Genomic DNA, 23,053 nt, shown 5'->3' on the forward strand with positions numbered 1-23,053 from the left:
GCAGACGTGGTCATGCTTCAGGAGACGCACCTGAAACTGGCGGATCAGGTCAGATTAAGAAAAGGATGGGTGGGACAGGTATTCCACTCGGGCTTGGATGCGAAAAATAGAGGGGTGGCAATACTGGTGGGGAAACGGGTACTGTTTGAGGCGAAGACCACAGTGGTGGACAGTGGGGGTAGATACGTGATGGTGAGTGGCAGATTGCAAGGTGAGGCGGTGGTGCTGGTGAACATATACGCCCCGAACTGGGATGATGCGAACTTTATAAAGCGTAAGTTGGGGCGCATCCCGGACCTGGAGATGGGCAAGTTGGTAATGGGGGGGGGGGACTTCAACACGGTGCTGGACCCAGGGCTGGACCGGTCCAGATCTAGGACCGGGAGGAGGCCGGCAGCGGCCAAGGTGCTTAAGGGGTTTATGGAGCAGATGGGAGGAGTAGATCCCTGGAGATTTGCTAGACCGAGGAGTAAAGAGTTTTCCTCCTTCTCCCACGTCCATAAAGTATACTCCCGGATAGACTTTTTTGTCCTAGGAAGGGCGCTGATCCCGAAAGTGGTAGGAACGGAATATTCGGCTATAGCCGTTTCAGATCATGCCCCACGTTGGGTAGATCTGGAAGTAGGAGAGGGAAAGGAGCAGGCCCCACTCTGGAGATTAGATATGGGACTGTTGGCGGATGAGGGGGTATGTGTAAGGGTGAGGGGATGTATTGAAAGATACCTAGAGGTCAATGATGACGGGGAGGTCCAGGTGGGAGTGGTCTGGGAGGCGCTGAAGGCGGTGGTTAGAGGGGAGCTGATCTCCATAAGGGCCCATAAGGGGAAACAAGAGGGTAAAGAAAGGGAGAGACTGTTGGGGGAGATTTTGAGGGTGGATAGGCAATATGCGGAGGCTCCAGACGAAGGGCTATACAGGGAAAGACTGAGATTGCACACGGACTTTGACTTGTTGACCACGGGTAAGGCGGAGACACAATGGAGGAAGGCACAGGGAGTGCAGTATGAATATGGAGAGAAGGCGAGCCGGCTGCTGGCCCAACAACTTAGGAAGAGGGGGGCGGCGTGAGAGATCAGAGGGGTTAGAGATGAGGAGGGAAAGATGGAACGGGGAGCGGAGAGGGTGAACGGGGTGTTTAAGGTATTTTACGAGAGGCTATATAAGGCTCAACCCCCGGAAGGGAAAGAGGGAATGATGCGTTTCCTGGACCAGCTTGAATTCCCGAAGGTTGAGGAACAGGAGATGACAGGATTGGGTGCGCAGATTGAGGTGGAGGAGGTGGTAAAAGGAATTGGGAACATGCAGGCAGGGAAGGCCCCGGGACCGGATGGGTTCCCGGTGGAGTTCTATAGGAAATACGTGGACCTGCTGGCCCCACTTCTGACGAAAACCTTCAATGAGGCTAGGGAAAGGGGGACACTACCCCCGACAATGTCGGAGGCGACGATATCGCTGATCCTGAAAAGGGACAAAGACCCGCTGCAGTGCGGGTCATACAGGCCTATTTCCCTCTTGAACGTAGATGCCAAGCTTTTGGCCAAGGTGATGGCGATGAGGATAGAGGATTGTGTCCCTGGTGTGGTGCATGATGATCAAACGGGGTTTGTTAAAGGGAGGCAATTGAATGCTAATATACGGAGGCTGTTGGGGGTGATGATGATACCCCCACCGGAGGGGGAGGCGGAGATAGTGGTGGCGATGGATGCAGAGAAAGCATTTGATAGAGTGGAGTGGGACTACCTGTGGGAAGTATTGAGGAGATTTGGATTTGGAGAGGGGTTCATTAGATGGGTTCAGCTCCTGTACAGGGCCCCGGTGGCAAGTGTGATTACAAATAGGCAACGATCTGACCACGTCCGGAGGGGTACAAGACAGGGATGTCCCCTGTCCCCGTTACTGTTTGCGTTGGCAATTGAGCCACTGGCCATAGCGCTGAGGGGCTCTAGGAAGTGGAGGGGGGTACTTAGAGGAGGAGAAGAGCATCGGGTGTCACTATACGCGGATGATTTGTTGTTGTATGTCGCGGACCCAGTGGAGGGGATGCCTGAGATAATGCAGACACTCAGGGAGTTTGGAGAATTTTCAGGATATAAATTGAATATGGGGAAGAGTGAACTGTTTGTGATGCACCCCGGGGAACAGAGTAGGGGAATAGACGATTTACCGTTGAGGAGGGTAATAAGAGATTTCTGGTATTTAGGGATCCAGGTGGCCAGGAACTGGGGAACCTTGCATAAGCTTAACTTGACACGACTGGTAGAGCAGATGGAAGAGGACTTTAGGAGGTGGGACATGGCGCCCCTGTCATTGGCGGGCAGGGTGCAGGCGGTTAAAATGGTGGTCCTTCCGAGGTTTCTTTTTGTGTTCCAGTGCCTCCCTGTACTGATTACAAAGGCCTTTTTTAAGAAGGTGGACAAGAGTATTATGAGCTTTGTGTGGGCTGGAAAGACCCCAAGAGTAAAGAGGGGGTTCCTGCAGCGCAGTAGGGACAGAGGGGGACTGGCACTGCCGAGTCTAAGTGATTATTATTGGGCCGCCAACGTGTCAATGATATGTAAGTGAATGAGGGAAGAGGAAGGAGCGGCGTGGAAAAGATTGGAGATGGCGTCCTGTCGGGGAACTAGCTTAAAAGCACTGGCGACGGCACCGTTACCGTTCTCCCTGAAAAAATACACCACAAACCCAGTGGTGGTGGCAACTCTGAAAATTTGGGGGCAGTGGAGACGACATAAGGGAGTGACGGGTGCCTCAGTGTGGTCCCCGATAAGGAACAACCATAGGTTCGTCCTGGGAAGGATAGATGGGGGATTTAAATCTTGGCAGCGAGCAGGAATTGCGAAATTGAAGGACTTGTTCTTAGACGGGACGTTCGCGAGTCTGGGAGCACTGACAGAAAAATATGGGTTGCCACCTGGGAATGCATTTCGCTATATGCAAGTGGGCGCATTTGTGAGGCAACAGGTGAGGGAATTTCCGCAGCTCCCAGCGCAAGAGATCCAAGACAGAGTGATCTCGGGGGCATGGGTGGGTGATGGTAGGGTGTCAGATATATACAGGGAAATGAGAGTCGAGGGGGAGACGATGGTAGAGGAGCTGAAGGGAAAATGGGAGGAGGAGCTGGGGGAAGAGATTGAGGAGGGGCTGTGGGCAGATGCCCCAAGTAGGGTAAACTCTTCGTCCTCGTGTGCCAGGCTCAGCCTGATACAATTCAAGGTTCTACACAGGGCGCATATGACTGGAGCAAGGCTGAGTAGATTTTTTGGAGTGGAGGATAGGTGCGGGAGATGCGCGGGAAGCCCGGCGAACCACACCCACATGTTTTGGTCATGTACGGTATTGCATGGGTTCTGGGTGGGTGTGGCAAAAGTGATCTCTAAGATGGTGGGGGTCCGGGTCAAACCAAGCTGGGGGCTGGCTATATTTGGGGTTGCAGATGAGCCGGGAGTGCAGGAGGCGAGAGAGGCCGACGTGTTGGCCTTTGCATCCCTAGTAGCCCGGCGAAGGATTCTACTTATGTGGAAAGAAGCTAAGCCCCCGGGTGTGGAGGCCTGGATCAACGACATGGCAGGGTTTATAAAACTGGAGCGGATAAAATATGCACTAAGCGGTTCGGTTCAGGGGTTCACCGGGCGGTGGCAACCGTTCCTCGACTATCTCGCAGAGCGATAAGGGAAAATAGGAAAGACAGCAGCAGCAACCCAGGGGAGAGGGGGAGCGGGCTCATTTGGGTCTTCAGGGGTTCTATGTGTGTGTTTATATATTAGTTATTTATATTTGATTTCACAAAGTTACTATTTCAGTTATTATTTCTGTTTCTTATTTTGTTGTTGCCAGTTGCCGTTAGTTAGCATATTATTTATTTAAAAAACGATCAATGTATATATTATTACAAAGTTGTAAAGTCGGAAATTTTTGTTTGATCGAAAACTTTAATAAAATATATTTAAAAAAAAAAAAGAATTGCACGCAATACTCCAAATGCGGCCGCACCAGAGTTAATCCCTCTACCAATAAAAGCTAACGCACTGTACGCCTTCTTAACAACCCTCTCAACCTGGGTGGCAACTTTCAGGGATCTATGTACATGGACACCGAGATCTCTCTGCTCATCCACACTACCAAGAATCTTACCATTAGCCCAGTACTCTGTCTTCCTGTTATTCCTTCCAAAATGAATCACCTCTCACTTTTCTGCATTAAACTCCATTTGCCACCTCTCAGCCCAGCGCTGCAGCTTATCTATGTCCCTCTGTAACTTGTAACATCCTCCCGCACTGTCCACAACTCCACCGACTTTAGTGTCATCTGCAAATTTACTCATCCATCCTTCTCCGCCCTCCTCCAGGTCATTTATAAAAATGACAAACAGCAGTGGCCCCAAAACAGATCCTTGCGGTACATCACTAGTAACTGGACTCCAGTCTGAACATTTCCCATCAACCATCACCCTTTGTCTTCTTCCAGCTAGCCAATTTCTGATCCAAACTACTAAATCACCCCGAATCCCATGCCTCTGTATTTTCTGCAGTAGCCTACCGTGGGGAGCCTTATCAAACGCTTTACTAAAATCCATATACACCACATCAACTGCTTTGCCCTCATCCACCTGTTTGGTCAGCTTCTCAAAGAACTCAATAAGGTTTGTGAGGCATGACCTATCCTTCACAAAACCGTGTTGACTATCTCTAATCAAATTATTCCTTTCCAGATGATTATACATCCTGTCTCTTATAAACCTTTCCAAGATTTTGCCCACAACAGAAGTAAGGCTCACTGGTCTATAGTTACAGGGGTTGTCTCGACTCCCCTTCTTGAACAAGGGGACAACATTTGCTATCCTCCAGTCTTCTGGCACTATTCCTGTAGACAAAGGTGACTTCAAGATCAAAGCCAAAGGCTCAGCAATCTAGTCCCTAGCTTCCCAGAGACTCCTAGGATAAATCCCATCCAGCCCAGGGGACTTATCTATTTTCACACTTTCCAGAATTGCTAACACCTCCTCCTTATGAACCTCAAGCCCTTCTAGTAGCCTGAATCTCAGTATTCTCCTCAACAACATTGTCTTTTTCCTGTGTGAATACTGACGAAAAATATTCATTTAGCACCTCTCCTATCTCCTCGGACTCCAAGCACAACTTCCCACTACTGTCTTTGACTGGCCCTACTCTTACCTTAGTCATTCGTTTATTCCTGACGTATCTATAGAAAGCTTACAGTGGCTGTTTTGAATACGTCATGTGCTAGATGTTGCTGCTGAACTACTTTCTGCCAGTATTAGGCATGTGAGGGCTGGAAAAAACATTTAAATCTATTTGTGAGGTCTCGAGTTCAAAAGCGGATGGCATTGCTCGCTAATATCTCTGTTTGATTTTTCTCACTAAATGACTATCCTATTCCCTCTTAACTTGATTAAGTTTATTGGCCTTTGTCCACAATACATTCCTATACCATCTGTGAAGGATCTGATTGGTGCATTCACTTCCTTCTGAGCTTCAATCAGGGCTATGAGTGAATGGTTTCTCAGGGTTCAATTTATCACCAAGGCTCTTGAATACCTCTGTGAAGGCCCGTTCCTTTTAATAGCACCTTTTTCTATCTTTCACCAATAGATCAGAATGGCTAAGACCCACTGGATAGGACACTATCCAACTTGTTAAGGAATGGAGGTCAACCAGGAAGTGGTGGTTAGCTAACACCAAGCTTGAATTTTATGTAGTAAAGAGGGCAGAAGAGAAATAAAAGACCTTCTGACTCATCCAGCTGCCCCAATCAAGTCAATGGTACAATCTCTCACAAAAATACAAAGTGGGAGCAGGGTTTGATCACACACCCCATCGAGCCTCTTCCACCATTCAATACAATCCGGGCAGATTTTAGTTCAGATTTTTTGGAAAATCTTCAAACTCCATTCCCCTCCCTAGCCACTATCTCGGGGTGAACCAGACTCTGCAACTTTGGTGTCACATTTGACTTTGGGCTGAGTTTCAAATGCTATATGCTCTTCATCACCAAGATTGCTTACTTTCCCCTGTGAAATATCTCTAATTTCTACTTTGAGCTCAGGCAATTGGCTGCTGAAACTCTTCCCCCATGTTTTTGTTACCTCCAGACTTGACTATACTTGTAGGTAAAAGCAAATTACTGTGGATGCTGGGAACTGAATCAAAACAAAAAATACTGGACAATCTAAACAGATCTGACTGCATTTGTGGAGAAAGAGGGAGCTAATGTTTCAAGTCTGAATGACCCAAAGCTGGAGAGAACTGAAAATAGGGTCAGATTTATACTGTTGTGGGGCTGGGTAGAAGTGGAAATTGACAAAGATGTCACTGACAGAAAGACAAAGGGAATATAAATAATTAGGTACTCTAAATTGATTAATAAAAAAGAAATACGTAATCCACTGCAGCCCTCGGTCAAATCCAACACACCGCACTGAAGGAGAGTAATTTAAGCGAGAGGAGTTTTTTTGGGAGGGAAAGAAAATATTAAGAGGGTGTCCAGTGTAAAGGGCTGGCTGGCTTTATGGGGGGGGGGGGGGGGGGTCTGATTGACAAACGAATGCATTCCTCCCGAAACGTTTCGCTATTCATAGAACGTACAGTGCAGAAGGAGGCCACTCAGCCCATCGAGTCTGCACCGACCCACTTAAGCCCTCACTTCCACCCTATCGCTGTAACCCAATAACTCCATCTAATCTTTTTTGGTCACTCAGGGCAATTTATCATGGCAAATCCACCTAACCTGCACATCTTTGGACTGTGGGAGGAAACCGGAGCACCCGGAGGAAACCCACGCAGACGCTGCACAGTAAAAAGGGAGTATTCGATGCTCCCTTCGATTGTTTTCCTTGGTGACAGCTGCTGGAAGGCAGGGCTCCACGCAGAGACGCCGCCCCCTCTCATCTCCACCCTGCCCCGCGCACGATACATCGCATGCGTGCCATGTGATCCTTCACACGGTCTCCCATCATGGTGCCTGTATACTTTATTGGGATTTAAAAAATGAAGTTGATGGTCGACTACACACTCACGTGTGTAGATCATACATCATCAAAGGCCTGTACAGCATTGGAAATTGTATGATGTGATGCAATTTTAAAATGTATGGTGGTTGCCTTTTGTTCTATTGTGCTCTCTGGGAATCAGGATTCCATCCTTAATAATTTAAAAACATAGATGGGTAATTTAAACCCTGCTGTATTCTCTGTGCAGGTTATAAAATAATTTTTCTAGTGCTTTCCATTATCTACCAGTTCCAGCTGTTTCTGTTTTGACTTAATCAAGTGGGGAGGAATCAAACCACAATGTTTGTAAAAGAGTTACCAGTAGGCCTCAGTTCATGCCTGTTAGTCTCTTGTACTGACGGCATAGTCAAGTTGGAAGAAAACCCATGGAAATGTTGAGTAAGTAGCGATCATGACTTTGTTATCTGGTGCTAACTCTAGAAAACAGACTTTCAGGAAGGACTACACATCAAGATGGTCCTTTATTGTACAATTGATAAAGGATGAATGCAATGCACGATGTAATGTCTGCTCATCGGACTTCAGCATCACTCACGGAGGAGCAAATGACATACAGGCACAAATGCGATCCAAGAAACATCATGCTATGGCACAAGTTTCGGAAAGCACCCGTTACATAAAATCTTTCATGCAACAGAAAGAATACTCAGTCATAAGAGCAGGAACTTTGATGACATATTTCCTGATTGAGCACAATGTGGCGTTTTCTGCTGCTGATCATTTGACTGATGTTATGAAAGTGATGTTTCCGGATAGCTCGATTGCTTCTAAGTTTGTTTCACGCCGGACCTGACAACAGCAATTGCCAAGACTCTAGGCCAAGAGACGAAAGGTGACTTCCTCGGGCAAAATCAGGCAAATCCTGTTCTCCATCTCAACCGATGGGAGTTCTGACCGTGGTGGGGAGGAACAACTCTATCCTATCATTGTTTGGTTCTTTGATGCAGATGTGAACAGTGTGATCAATGTGCTACTTGAAATAGTGACATTGAAAGAGAGATCAAGCGGCAAAAAGATTTTCCAACTTCTGGACCATGTCCTTAAGGAAGCCAACATTCCTTGGAAAAACGTGATATGCTTTTCTGCAGAAAACGCAGCAGTGATGATGGGAGTCCACAAGGGTGTTGCTTCCTTTGTGAAGAATGAAAACCCAGATATTTTCATTCTTGGATGTCCATGCCACCTTCTTCATCTGGCTGCAAAGAAAGGGGCAAGTCAGTTACCATTCTCTCCAGTGGACTTGCTTGTACCAGTCTATTACTACCTTGAGAAGTCTAGCAAGCGCCACAAAGAGTTCAAGGAAATACAAACATTGTGCAATTTAGAAAATCACAGAATACTCAAACATGTCTGCACGACATGGTTGTCCTTGGAAAGAGCACTAAACAGATTTCTGGAATAATGGTCTGCGTTACAAGAATACTTCTCCCAAGAAGCAGAATTAGGGAAAGGAAAAAGAAAGAATAAAGGGAGCTTGAGAAATGCTAAGTGACTGAAGGTTAACACTTCTGGAAAGACCTGTACCAAGCCGCCAGCAGCAGAGACCATCACCAAGGAAATTGCTCAACCTCCACACACACAGGGTTGTGTTACATGTAGCACATCATCTACAACAAGAACATTATATGCAGGAACAAAAAACAGCATTCACGTTGTAAAAGCAAAAGAGTGGTTGCCTGATTCCAGCTGCTGTCAGGAAACAGGCCCCTACAACAGTGATACAAAAAAGACCAGTGCAGGATTTGTTCATAAAACTGCTGTTCTTGTGCATGGTAGTAAGAAAGATGGAAAAAGCAGCAGTTCCAAATGCTGGAAGCAGGAAGAAATCTCCCCCAGTTAGCAACCCTCTTGCTAATACAACAGTACAGCCATCTTGAGGAACAGCTGCTGGGATTTATGCAAAGGTTTGTGACAAAAACAAACTGTATTGTATCTTTCTTCAATATACACTTCCTGTGTTCAAAAGTCCCAATCTAGAGCTCCAAAATGAACTCCCAAGATATAGATTCTACAAGGGGCTGGTTTAGCACAGTGGGCTAAACAGCTGGCTTGTAATGCAGAACACGGCCAGCAGTGCGGGTTCAATTCCCGTACCAGCCTCCCCGAACAGGAGCCGGAATGTGGCGACTAGGGGCTTTTCACAGTAACTTCATTGAAGCCTACTTGTGACAAGAAGTGATATTATTATTATCCAACGTTGCTTGACTTTCTTCAGGACTTGTGAAACCTGCTGCAATTGCCAATGTCCCATTGCCTGCTAGCTGCATGTACAAGGCCAAATGCAATCAGAAGTCCGATGAAGACCTCGTCGTTGGTGAACAAGCCAGGCAATTTCTCAAGACGGGACACCTCCCCTCGCAAGATGGGAGTAACTTCTACTCATCAGTACGAAAGTACTATGTTGCAGTGTGTGACTATGTCACCACCAAATTTCCCTCTCAGGACGAATTTCTGCTACTCGCAAGAGTGGCAAATCCAAGGGGGAGGTTGGAGGGAAGCTTTACGCCAGTTTGTTACTTTGCAAAGAGATTCCATATCATGGAAGATGTGCTGGATGATTTGGAAGTGGAATTTGCTCAATTCCAGGTTGACTCATTGGTAGGTATTGCATTAGACCGAGGATCAGACAAAATTTGGGTAGATATCTCCCAGCTGAGGGGAAAAATCAACCAGTGAGCTGAAGTATCGTCATCTTCCAAAAATCATGCTGGCAGTCTTGTCAATCGCACATAGTAACATCGAAGATGAACGAATCTTCAGTCTGGTCAGGAAGGACTCCACACTGGGTTTCAGCCCAGTTTAGGAACCGAGACAGCTTCTGACTTCCTAACCCAGAAAGTCTACTCTCAAGTCAAAGACAGCGCTGTCATAAAATGCAATTCAATGCAAAACTGCTTGATAAGTGTGATGAACGGTTACTGTAACACTGTACCCTTATCATCATGTAAGGTGATGTCCCCTTTAAGACCAGGCTTGGAACCCTGGGGGACTCCGCCTCTGGCTCCGCCCATCTGGGAGCCGTATATAAAGGCGGCCCCTCTGTTAGCACACGTCTCGGCACCGGACTAGTTCTTAGCTTATTAAAGCCTTCTTTACCGTTCACACTCTAAGCGTCGTTATTGAGGGTACCACAATTTAATAAGCTAAACTACATCAGGATGGACGCAGGCCTAAAACCAGAGAAACTCGACCTGGAAGCACGGACACCGGAGGCAAAGGAAATGTTTTAATAATGGCTCCGATGCTTCGAGGCCTACCTTCGTCAAACCCATCAAATTTTATATCCTTCCCCACCTCTGTGCCCCCCCTGCTGCTCGGACTGGATTTCCAGTGCAGCCACCAAAGCCTGACTCTGAAGTTCGGCAGACCCTTGCCCCCCTTCACGGTATGCAGCCTTGCGACACTGAAAGTCTCACCAGGAGCCGGCGGTACAGTGCCCAAGATATGGCTTTTATCAAGTCAGAGGTCCAGCATTTACTGGGAGAGGGGGGTCATCGAGGCTAGCAACAGCCCTTGGGAGAGCACAAGTGGTGGTAGTCCGGTCCGGGGATAAGAAACGGATGGTCGTGGATTATAGCCAGACCATAAACCAATTCACGCAGCTTGATGCGTACCCCCTTCCTCGCATCGCAGAAATGGCCAATCGGATCGCCCAATACCAAGTATTTTCCACGGTCGACCTCAAATCCGCCTACCATCAGTTCCCCATCCGACCAAAAGACCGTCCCTATACTGCCTTCGAAGAGCCGGCCGGCTCTTCCACTTCCTCAGGGTCCCCTTCGGCGTCACAAATGGGGTCTCCGTCTTTCAAAGGGCGATAGATCAAATGGTGGACCAGTACGGTTTGCGGGCTACTCATAAAGACCACCACATTTCCCCTCTCGGCTGAGGCTCGATTGGGCTTCAACCGCATCAAGGCTGATATCATCAAGGCCGCTATGCGCGCAGTGGACGAAACTATTCCCTTCCAGGTAGAGAGCGGTGCGTCAGACATCGCCCTAGCTGCTACCCTCAATCAGGCAGGCAGACCAGTAGCGTTCTTCTCCCGGTCTCTCACCGCCTCTGAGGTTCGACACTCTGCAGTCGAGAAGGAGGCACAAGCCATTGTGGAGGCTGTACGGCACTGGAGGCACTACCTAGCCGGGAGGAGGTTCACCCTCGTCACCGACCAACGGTCGGTCGCCTATATGTTCGATAACACTCAACGGGGCAAAATAAAAAGCGATAAAATTTTGAGGTGGAGGATCGAACTCTCCACCTACACGTACGATATCCAGTATCGTCCAGGGGAGCTCAACGAGCCCCCAGATGCCCTGTCCCGCGGCACATGCGCCAACGCGCAGGACGACCGCCTGCAAGCCATCCACAATGACCTCTGCCACCCGGGGGTTACCCGGCTCGTCCACTTTATCAAGTCCTGCAACCTACCTTACTCAACCAAGGAGTTCAAGGCCATGACCAGGGCCTGCCAGATCTGTGCGGAGTGCAAACCGCACTTCTACCGGCCAGACAGTTCGGCTAGTGAAGGCCTGAGCGTGGACTTCAAGGGGCCCCTCCCGCCCACCAATCATAATGCCTATTTCCTCACTGTTATCGATGAGTTCTCCCGCTTCCCATTCGCCATTCCCTGCCCCGACATGACCTCAGCCACCGTGATTAAGGCACTGCACAGCACCTTCACCCTGTTCGGTTTCTCCGCTTATATCCACAACGACCGGGGTGCATCGCCTCGAGCAGAACGACCAGTTATAACCCGCGGGGAAACGGGCAGGTGGAGAGGGAGAACGCGACAGTGTGGAAGGCTGTCCTTCTGGCCCTACAGTCGAGAAGTCTCCCAACCACCCGCTGGCAGGAGGTCCTGCCCGATGCCCGACACTCCATTAGGTCGCTCCTCTGCACGGCCACGAACGAGACCCCTCACAACCGATTGTTTGTCTTCCCCAGGAAGTCTACCTCCGGGGTCTCGCTTCCACCTTGGCTGACGGCTCCGGGACCTGTTCTTCTCCGGAGGCACACGAGGAGCCATAAAACGGACCCCCTGATCGAGAAGGTCTGATTACTCCACGCCAACCCCAGTTATGCCTACGTAGAGTACCCCGATGGCAGGCAAGATACGGTTTCCCTCCGGGACCTGGCACTCGCTGGATCCCCCACTACAGACGCCCCTTCCCACGCCGCTCCCCTGCAGGACCCGGCACCCCCTACAACACACCCCCTCCAGGCCCCACTCCCCATTGGTGAGCACCTACCGCGTGCGCCCCACCCCCCCCCCCCTCTACACACGGCGCCGGCACCGCTACCCCGGCCCCACCTATTCTCCCTGCGCCCCGTTCCCCTGCCCCGATCCGGACCAAGGCTCCGACTGCCATGCTCCCGGACGTACCCTCAACCAAGACATCCATGTCCACCGCCCGAGCTGAGGAGGTCGATGAAGACGATGCGGCCACCGAGACGAATGGACTTATGATGGCACCTCACCCCCGCCGGACTCTTTTTTTTAAAAAACGGGGTGAATGTGATGAATGGTTACTGTAACACTGTACCCTTGTCATCATGTAAGGTGATGTCCCCTTTAACACCGGGCTTGGAACCCTGGGGGACTCCGCCTCCAGCTCCGCCCATCTGGGAGCCGTATATAAGGGGCCGCCTTGTGGGCGGTGCCTCTGTTAGCAAACGTCTCGGCACCAGGCTAGTTCTTAGCTTATTAAAGCCTTTTTTTTACCGTTTATACTCTAAGCGGCGTTATTGAGGGTACCACAATAAGTGTAAAAGAGCTACATCTACATCCCTAAGTAAGCCTGACATAAACTCTGAAATTAAGATGTAGTGTAGTTTGAAGGACTATTTCACATGAAAGGTGATTGCAGCACTGTTTTGCCAAATGCAAAGAGCTGCATCTGTAAGGTTGAACTGAGCTCTGATGAGGTGTAAGGATAATTTTGAACTTCATGTAAAAAGGTGAATGCTTTGTGTCCATTTTTCATTCTTAGATTTAATGAGTGTTTGAAACTTAATTTGAAAACACACATGATGTACATCTTTGTAAAAGCTTATATTTGCATTTTTCATTTGTGTTTTAGATTTGTGCATTAAAGGTGTATGGCTGCACTTCAGATTGGTGGGCATTTTTTCTTTGAAATGAAAATATCGCTTTTACTGACAAAATACTGATTTTTTGGTATCTGGAACACTGAATTCTGTTGGGAAAGATTGGCAGCTCTGTAAATGGAGGTGATCAAGGCTGAGAAGCATGCTGATAGTGGCACATTAAGAGATCCGAATGTGTTACTGGCTAAATATGTACCCTCTTGGCTGTCCTCTTCTCTTTCATCTTCCATAAATCTGAATGTAGGAATGCATGGTGGAAAATATTGATGCAAAGTGTGATGAAAGGAAGTAAATTGATACACACACGAAAGTGCATGCTGACATTGTATGTTGAGTGATCATGTAAAGTCAAATGCACCTTGAGAGGGGTTCACCAGTTTGGGCTTACATTTTCTAATTTCTAGCCTGACCACTGCAAAATGGTAAGGTTTTTTTATGCCTCGATGCCTATCTTGTGATGAATAAAAGTTTATTCTACTATTTTTGTGGTTTTTCTTTTGCAGCACCCTCAAATCCAGAAGAAATCTCAATATATCAAATACCTCTGCTGTGATGATGTCAGAACTCTTCACCAGTGGGTGAATGGCATTCGCATTGCCAAGGTAACTAGCTGGTAGAGCAGTGAGTTTCAATCAGTTGCTAGCCTGTGCTTTTTTTAATTCATTTTTTTACTGGATGTCGGCTAGTCTTGCTAGGCGAGCATCTGCTGCCAATCCCTAATTTCCCTTGAGAAGGTGGTGGTGAGTTGCCTTCTTGAACCGCTGCAGTCCCTGTGGTGTAGGTACATCCACTGTGCTATTGGGAAGGGAGCTCCAGGATTCTGACTCGGCGACAAGGAAGGAGCGATTATATATTTCCTAGTCAGCATGGTGAATGACTTGGAGGGAAACTTACAGGCAGTGGTGCTCCCATGGATCTGCTTCTCTTGTCCTTCTAGATAGCCGTGATCATGGGTCTGTAAGGAGCCTTGGTGAGTTCCTGCTGTGCATGCTGTAGGTGGTACACACTACTGTTAATGTTGGTGGTGGAGGAAGTGAATGCTTGTGGAAGGGGCGCCAATAAAACGGACTGCTTTGTGCTGGATGGTGTTGAACTTCGTGAGAGCGTTTGGAACTGCACTCATCTAGGCAAGTGGCGTGTATTCCATCACACTCCTGACTTGTGCCTTGTACAGTACAAAGTCTTACAACACCAGGTTAAAGTCCAACAGGTTTGTTTCGATGAATTCACCTGAGGAAGGAGCAGCGCTCCGAAAGCTAGTGACATCGAAACAAACCTGTTGGACTTTAACCTGGTGTTGTAAGACTTCGTACTGTGCTCACCCCAGTCCAACGCCGGCATCTCCACATCATTGTGCCTTGTAGTCAGTGGATATGCTTTGGGGAGTCAGGCGGTGGGTTACTTACCGCAGAATTCCTAGCCTCTGACCTGCTCTTGGAGCCACAGTATTTATACGGCGAGGCCAGTTCATTTTGTGGTCAATAGTAACCCCCAGGATGTTGATAGTGAGGGAATTCAGTGATGGTAATGTCATTGAATGTTATGGGGTGATGGTTTGAGTCTCTTTGCACGTGGATGTCTTCGGCGTCGAAGGAGTCGCAAAGGGTGCTGAACATTGTGCAATCGTCAGTGAACATTCCCACATCTAACCTTATGTTGGAAAGGTGGTCTACTGCCTTTGGTTCATAGAAATCCTGCTGCATGGTGCGTCGCCTATCCTGGCTGACTCAAAGTGGAGGCGAGATGAGGAGTATTCACGAGCCATGTCTCTTTTGAGATGTGGGAGGAGAGTTCCTGATTGAGTTCGAAAACTGGTTGCCGTGCTTTAGCCATCTTGATTTGAAGGCTGGGTGCATCGGGTTTGAGGGAACACATTGCATCCGGTCTCTGAGGCCTGGAATTGGTTGGGACCCCAGACCACTGGTCTTGTATTATCCTGTTCTCAATGCTCGTCATGAGAGGCTGCAGGTGGTTGGTTGTGTCGAGTCATTTCCCCCAGTCGGGGCCTAAGCTCCGAGTTGCCTGGGCATCGGGGCAACGCATGGCGGAGGTGAAGCCTTTTCGTTCGATAGAATTTTTGAGAGATCCCGAGGGTTGTTCGACGATCCTGTCATGGCTTCAGCCTCTCCAAACGACATAGATTCTTATTATCCAGCAATTCATCAATAATCCTGGACTTTGCACCCTTGGATTATGCTGTTGATTTCTTGGTGGTGTCTTTTATAAGAACATAAGAACTAGGAGTAGGCCATCTGGCCCCTCGAGACTGCTCCGCCGTTCAGTAAGATCATGGCTGATCTTTTTGTGGACTCAGCTCCACTTACCCGCCCGCTCACCATAACCCTTAATTCTTTTACTGTTCAAATGTCTATCTGTCTTTGCCTTAAAAGCATTCAACGAGGTAGCCTCAACTGCTTCACTGGGCAGGGAATTTCACAGATTTACAACCTTTGGGTGAAGAGGCTCCTCCTCAATTCAGTCCTAAATCTGATTCTCCTTATTTTGAGGCCATGCCCCCTAGGACTAGTTTCACCCACCAATAGAAACAACCTCCCTGCTTCTATCTTATATATTCCCTCCATAATTTTATGTTTCTATAAGATCCTTCCCTCATTCTTCTAAATTCCAGTGAGTATAATCCCAGTCTATTTAGTCTGTCCTCATAAGCCAATCCTCTCAACCCTAGAATCAACCTAATGAATCTTCTCTGCACCCCCTCCAGTGCCAGCACATCCTTTCTCAAAAAGGAGACCAAAACTGTACACCGTACTCCAGGTGTGGCTCACCAGCACCCTATGCAGCTGCAACATAACCTCACTTTTTAAACTCCATTCCTCTAGCAATTAAGGACAACATTCCATTTGCTTCCGTAATTACCTGCTGCACCTGCAAACCAACTTGTTGCGATTCATGCACAAGATCACCCAGGTCCCTCTGCACAGCAGCAAGCTGCACTTTTTTACCATTTAAATAATAGTCCACTTTGCTGTCATTCCTCCCAAAAGGATGACCTCAGATTTTCCAACATTGAACTCCATCTGCCAGACCCTTGCCCACTCACTCACCCTCTCACTCACCCTATCTATATCCCTCTGCAGACTTTCAGTGTCCTCTGCACACTTTGCTCTGTCACTCATCTTAGTGTTTTCTGTGAACTTTCTCCTAGCAAGGGTGGGCGAGGGTCGTTTGTTATCCTGTTTTTGCAAAAATCATATCGAGTCAATGTGATGTATGGTTTGTGCTGTAATCCTTGCAGTTATGAGAAGGGAGCACATTTTGGGCACCCTTTATCTCGTTTATAATGAAGGTGAGTGGAGCCACGTGGGGTGGTGGGAGGGATGGTTGGTGTGGAGCTGGGTAGTAGGGTTAGTTAAGTCCTCACTAGGGTTGAGGAAAGTCCCCAGTTAAAGCTAATTGAATTGGGTTTCTATTTTGCCTTTTTTTATTACTTTGAATTTTAAGAATCCGGGCTTATCTGCGTCGAAGGCTTGGGCAGATCATGTATCCTGGAGAGGACTGGGTTCTTTCTCATTCCTCCCTTTGGTTGTTGTATATATTTTTTAGAGCTCTTTGAGTAGGGGCGCACGGTTAATCCTTTTTTGAATTGTTGAAGTGAGGGCCTGTATACTGGGCCGCTACGTTGTTGGAGCCTTTCAGCCTCGGGGTGGGGGTGGGGGGGGGAAGTTACGCACACTCCTCCAAGTGGTCTTGTGCAGTGGTTTCCTGAGTCTTCCATGGGGAGGCATTGCCTTTGTCTCTATTGAGACAGTGCTGTCTTGCCCCCTGGTATCCTCTTTAAACTGGCATACAGTGCTGGTCTGTGGCTAAAATTCCTGAGCTAACTCGGGCGTTCCACCCTTTGGGGTGGGGGGGTGGGGTTCTTCTCCACCTGGGTGAGCAGCGTACTGTTACAAACCTGGTTTGGTTCAGTGGGTTATGGGACAGGTTACCCTTGTTGTTCCAGATGGGGCAGGGAGGGAATCGGTCCTCCTCCCAAGATACCCAATTATTGAGTGTCTTAATGATTCTTCTTCTCTTCAGTGGTGGTAGGATTTGTGCATTGCCCTGGGTGTGGTCGGTGTGGTACAGGGCCCGCTGAGTGGTATGTCTTGTGGTGTGCTGGGTGTCCTGGGGATACTGCCTTCTGTGTGTCAGTGTGCTGGACTAGGCTAGGTCCAGTGTTGTGGTTGGTATCCTGTTGCCCCCTTATGCTTGGGACGTGCCTTCTCGAAGGCACCTATTAGGGATATCCTGAGATGCTGAGTTTTTTTTAATGTGTTTAAATTTCGCTGGTTGACAGGCTCTTTGTGCACGAGGGTCTGGAGTTGAGCTGAGTCATGTCCTAAGGTTGATGCCCTGTTGTCTCCCTTTATAGTTGTGACGTTTCTTTGTCCAGACAATCGTTTTTCTCTTCATTAATAGGTGGGGAGGGGGTGCGCGCCAGAGGAATACAGACTCGTGTCTGGATCTTGGTCCTCTTTTATCCTGTGACCTTCTGCTCCAGGTAGCTCTCCCTCTCTTCCTTGTTTCGATGAGGTTGTTGGGAGGCGCTGACGGTAATTCAAATTTATAACAGCTGGTCCTCTCTGTATAGTTATGTGAAATGATAATTGTTCTGTCCTGTGCCTGAGGTTGGGATTATGCTGCATTGCGTGGTATATGTATACCATCCTTTTATAACTGGGTTCTCCTGTATTTTCTTTCTACTTTTCCTTTTTTGTTATGGTGGGTTTAAAGAATCCACGATTCTGGAGGGGTAGATGGGTCTGACATCCAGGGAAGAAGGTTGTGGTGTGTCATTGATGCCTCTGGTGCTGCTGGAGTTGGGGGAGATGTGTGCTGGTGCGCGCCCAAATATGGTGCAAAAAATGTATCCTGAACTCCATGGTTGTTGAGAGCAGTCAACGAATGGGAAGGTGTGCACCATTTTACCATGTTTCATGGTCTTATCCTTCTCTCCCTTGTTATCTGGTGGTGTGTGAGACATAAGGTTGAGTCTAATTGTATTGAGCCAGCTATATTGCTGTTCCCCTCTATATCCATGTATGCTTGTCGGGCGGTGCGGTGGCGCAGTGGTTAGCACTGCTGCCTCACGGTACTGAGAACCCGGGTCATTGTCTGTGTGGAGTTTGCACATTCTCCCCGTGTCTGCATGGGTCTCGCCCTCGCAATGCAAAATGTGCAGGGTCGGTGGATTGGCCATGCTGCATTGCCCCTTAATTTAAAAAAAAAAAAAAAAAATTGTCTTACTGAGCTATACCATTCCTGTAGTTATATTATTTGTTAAAAAGTAAAACTTTTTAATGGGATGTGAACTAGGTCTCCATATTTAAGAACAGATATATTTGCATTGGAGGTGGTAGAGTGAAAGTTCACTGGATTGATTCCTGGGATGAGGAGCTCATCCTATGAAAGGCTCAGTTAATTAGACTTGTATTCTCTGAAATTTAGAAAATGAGAGATGATCTGTTATGATCTCAGTTGGTGTTATAACTGGATGGGAAGATGAGACACAGCCTCTTGTGGTCAGACGCAAACTATTCTGAACTGTAGAAGCCAGGTATTTCTGATACAACTAGTATAGGTAAAATATAGCTGTTTAAGCATAAATATTAAGCCCCAGTTTTAAATACCCATTTTAAAATGAGGATTTCAGCACTCATAACCTCAGGTCATCTCTGGACATGCAGAGACACAAAACAGCATGAAACAGCATAATTCCATCATAGATTAAAACAGCAAGTTGCAAAACAATTTGACACTATGCTTGTGCTACTGTCAAGGACAAGGGCTGAATTCCATGGCAACGAGGTGGCAGGAGTCCAGTGCAGTTTGCAGAGCATTGAATCAAATATATATTTGATTCCAGCTTTCTCGACATGAAGTCTCCATTGTTACATTAGCCAAGCTAGCTTAAAACCAGTTTATTGCTGGTAAAGATAAAGCAGAATATCTCATTCCTTAACATAGACAAGTATGCAGATACGCAACATTTAAAGCTAATGTTGCACATTGAAGATGGACGGCTTGCGATCAAATCAAATGTGTTTGCGTCTAACCCAACCCAATTAGGATTATATTGGGGTGTGATTAGATGACTTAAGACAGATATGAAAGTGTATAACTGAAACGTTTCCCCCGCCCTGTGTGTCTGTCTGTGTGTCTGTCTGTGTGTCTGTCTGTCTGTGTGTCTGTCTGTCTGTGTGTCTGTCTGTCTGTGTGTCTGTCTGTCTGTGTGTCTGTCTGTCTGTGTGTCTGTCTGTCTGTGTGTCTGTGTGTGTGTGTGTGTGTGTGTGTGTGTGTGTGTGTGTTCGGAGTGTAGTTTTGGAGAGTGTTTTTGAGGTTTTGACGTTTAGTTTTAGATTAGCTCTCTTTTTTCATGTTTCATCTCCAGACTTTGACCTTTTAAAAGTTACTTTTGAGCTGTCTGCCTAAGCAAGAAGATAATGTCTTGATTTTCTGAAAGCTTCAAATTGTCTACGAATTGCCTTTTAAATTACTTTCAAATTGTAATCAATAGAACAATTCTTATTGGCACCTGAGAAGTTTTAACTGCAAATTTCTACTGAGTCCCAGTAATCGCAAAGTGCTACTGGTAACCGAATAGTAGGAATACTATAAATTCCTTCAATTTTACACAGTCAAATAATAGTAGGAATCTAGCAACTTGGTGTAGTCCAAAAATATTACAGATTCCTTCAACTTGTCGTAGTTCGGCAGGATAAGATCCTTCAACTAAGATTCCTTATGATCTCAGTTGGTGTTATAACTGGATTGGAAGATGAGACACAACCTCTTGTGGTCAGACGCAAACCATTCTGAACCCAGGTGAATTTCTGTGGATCTCTCCTGAAAATCCTCCCAGATGATTTTTATACTCTGAGCCGCTTGTGTCACTGAAGTGATTTCAAATTCTGCTTTCAAAAGACACACTTTCAAATCTTCTTCTAAACAATGCTTTCTCTGAGTTGCTCCCATCAGAGTTTCACTTTTAAGTTTTATACCTCCCTCTTCAGGATTTATTTGTCTTGATTGTTGTGCAAGTTGTTCACAATTGCTTTAACTATCGAATCCCAGACTGTATTAAGATGACACCAAACTTTTCATTTGCCTCTGAAGTCTGCTTTCCCTCTTGAAATATGGTTACTACAGCTGTCTGTTTAACTCAGAACCCTTTGTCTGCTTTCCCTTGAATTCTCTTGAACAGCACCTTGTCTTGTTCAACGTCTTGGTCTCTATTCTCTTAACTTCAGTCTTCCTAATACATTCTTTCTGGTTCTTTGGGAAGTCTGCCTTTTTCCAGACGTCTTTATCCAGATGTCCACTCCCAGCATCCAGCACCAACTGCCCTGGCTTCCAGTTAAACTAAGAACAAAGGAAATCTCTTCCCTCTGGAAAATGGCCCCTGATTACTCAGCAACAACTCTTGCTTCTGCCACAGCTTTTATTTACTCTTCATGCCATAACTTCTCGAAGCACAACTGGAGCAGTTTGAATTGAAACCAATCCTCCTCCCCGCCAACATCTAAACCTCCTTGTCTAGCATTAATCTAACTATAGGTTCACTCTTCCTTACACAAGAACAATAAATTAAATCGACTTAAAACTATACCTTATCTCTAATATTTACCAATACAAATATAATACCCTTAAAACTACCTTTGTTTTCCTGACATGATCTCATTGAAACCTACAAGATTCTGTGGGAGCTTGATAGGGCAGACTAGAGATTGTTCCCGCTGGTTGGGGAAATTAAAATGAGGTCACAGTCTCGGGATAAGGAGCCCATCATTCAGGACCGAGGTGGGGAGAAATTACTTCACTCAGAGGGTTGTGAATCTTTGGAATTCTTTACCCCAGAGGATTCTGGATGCTCCATCGGTGAATATATTTAAGATCAGCCATTATTGTATTGAATGGTGGTGCAGGCTCAATGGGCCATGTGGTCCATTCTTCCTGCGTCTTGTGTACTATTAAATCTATTTCCACCACTCTCTTTCAGGCTGTGATTCCTGATGATCATAGCTCCTTGAATAAAAAAAATACGTCTAATTTTCCCTCTGGTTCTTTTGCTAATTATCTTAACCCCATGTTCTGTGGTTTTCAACCCTCCAAATTTCATAGAATTTACAGTGCAGAAGGAGGCCATTCGGCCCATCGAGTCTGCACCGGCTCTTGGAAAGAGCACTCTACCCAAGATCCACACCTCCACCCTATCCCCATAACCCAGTAACCTCACCCAACACTAAGGGCAATTTTGGACACTAAGGGCAATTTATCATGGCCAATTCACCTAACCTGCACATCTTTGGACTGTGGGAGGAAACCGGAGCACCCAGAGGAAACCCACGTACACATGGGGAGAATGTGCAGACTCCGCACAGACGGTGACCCAAGCCAGGAATCGAACTTGGGACCCTGGAGCTGTGAAGCAATTGTGCTAACCACAATGCTACCGTGCTGCCCACAAATAGAAACAGTTTCCACTTGTCCACTCTATCAAACGGCATCATAATTTTAAATATTATTAAAACTCTCCTTAACTTTCTCTGACGTAAGGACAACATTCCCAGCTTCTCTAGTTTCTCCAAATAACTGAAGATAACTTATCTCGAGTACCAGTTTGGTAAATGCACTCTCACCCATTTCAAGGCCTTGAGCTCCTCCTGAAATGTGCACGATTGGTTACAATTCTCCAGCTGAGGTCCCATCAGTGATTTGTAAAGGTTTAGAATGACTTCCTGATTGTTATATTCAACAACAACTTCTATTTCTATTGCGCCTTTACAATAGTGAAATGCCCTGTTTCATAGGAGCATTATAGGACAAAGCATGACATCAAGTATGAGATGATGTTAGGTCAGATGACAAAAAAGTTGGTCAATATTTCTTGGGTTTTAAGAAATATCATGAAGGAGGAAAGCGAGGTGGAGAGGTGTATGAAGGACATTCCTAAGCTTTGTGTCCGGCCAACTGAAGGCAAAGATACAGTATGCTTTTTAATGAATTAATTTGTCCTGCTGTTTCTGTAACTGCAATTCAGCAGCCTAAAGTCCTAAAGTCTGCTATTGTCTTCCTCACTTGTCTGCGTTTTCAAGTTTTGTGTCACTTGGAAACTTTGAAATTGTACTTCCAAGTCCAGATGATTAATTTGAACTAAAAAGAACAATGGTCCTATACTGAGTTCTGGGCACACCACTATATACCACCTTGGAGTCCGAAAACAACTGTTCGTCCACTGTCTCTTAGCCAGTTTTGTATCCAGGCTGTCATTTCCCTTTTAATCCCATGGGCTTCAATTTTTCTAACAAAACTATCATTCGGTGTGAACAGACATTTTTTTTTTTTTTAAAGTGGGGTTTTAGTTCAGACGGGCGGCATGGTCGGTGCAGGCTTGGAGGGCCGAAGGTCCTGTTCCTGTGTCATTTTTTTGTTGTTCTTTAACACTATATCAACTACTGCCATGCTTATTTCAAGATACCAGACCTAATGTATGTTAGAAAAATGGACGAGAAACCCTAACAATTTTTCAATTTGCAAACTGGGAGGAAAAGATACTTCACTCTCCGGACTAATTCCACTGACAAACAGGGATGTTTTATGTTAAAACAAACTTTATTCTCAACACAGGACCAACTACATTAGCATCACAGAAAATAGCTTAAAATTAGCAGTTGAACAATTCTTAACAATAAAAGGAAACACTTGAACTTTTAACTTATACTTTTTCTATCTCCAATTAAGCTAAGCTGAGCTTTGACAAAAAGTCATCGGACTCGAAACGTTAGCTCTTTTCTCTCCTTACAGATGCTGCCAGACCTGCTGAGATTTTCCAGCATTTTCTCTTTCGTTTAGCTAAGTCAAAAGCCACTTGTAAATAAAATGACCAAACACAGAGATACTTGCGTCCTTTGTGTA

At 46.5% G+C, this 23,053-nt stretch overlaps 1 protein-coding gene across 4 annotated transcripts in view; it reads left to right on the top strand.

Moving 5' to 3' along the window:
• Nucleotides 1-23,053, top strand: part of LOC140394299 (NEDD8-conjugating enzyme UBE2F-like) — a 571,886-nt gene that overhangs the window by 236,384 nt on the left and 312,449 nt on the right. For all 4 annotated transcript variants that reach the window (XM_072481459.1, XM_072481429.1, XM_072481439.1 and 1 more), the window contains one exon: nucleotides 13,639-13,737. In XM_072481459.1, the coding sequence (XP_072337560.1) occupies nucleotides 13,639-13,737 (99 nt within the window). The remainder of the gene's footprint in view (nucleotides 1-13,638; nucleotides 13,738-23,053) is intronic.

The sequence above is a fragment of the Scyliorhinus torazame genome, chromosome 2, assembly GCF_047496885.1.
Source record: "Scyliorhinus torazame isolate Kashiwa2021f chromosome 2, sScyTor2.1, whole genome shotgun sequence".
NCBI lineage: Eukaryota > Metazoa > Chordata > Chondrichthyes > Carcharhiniformes > Scyliorhinidae > Scyliorhinus > Scyliorhinus torazame.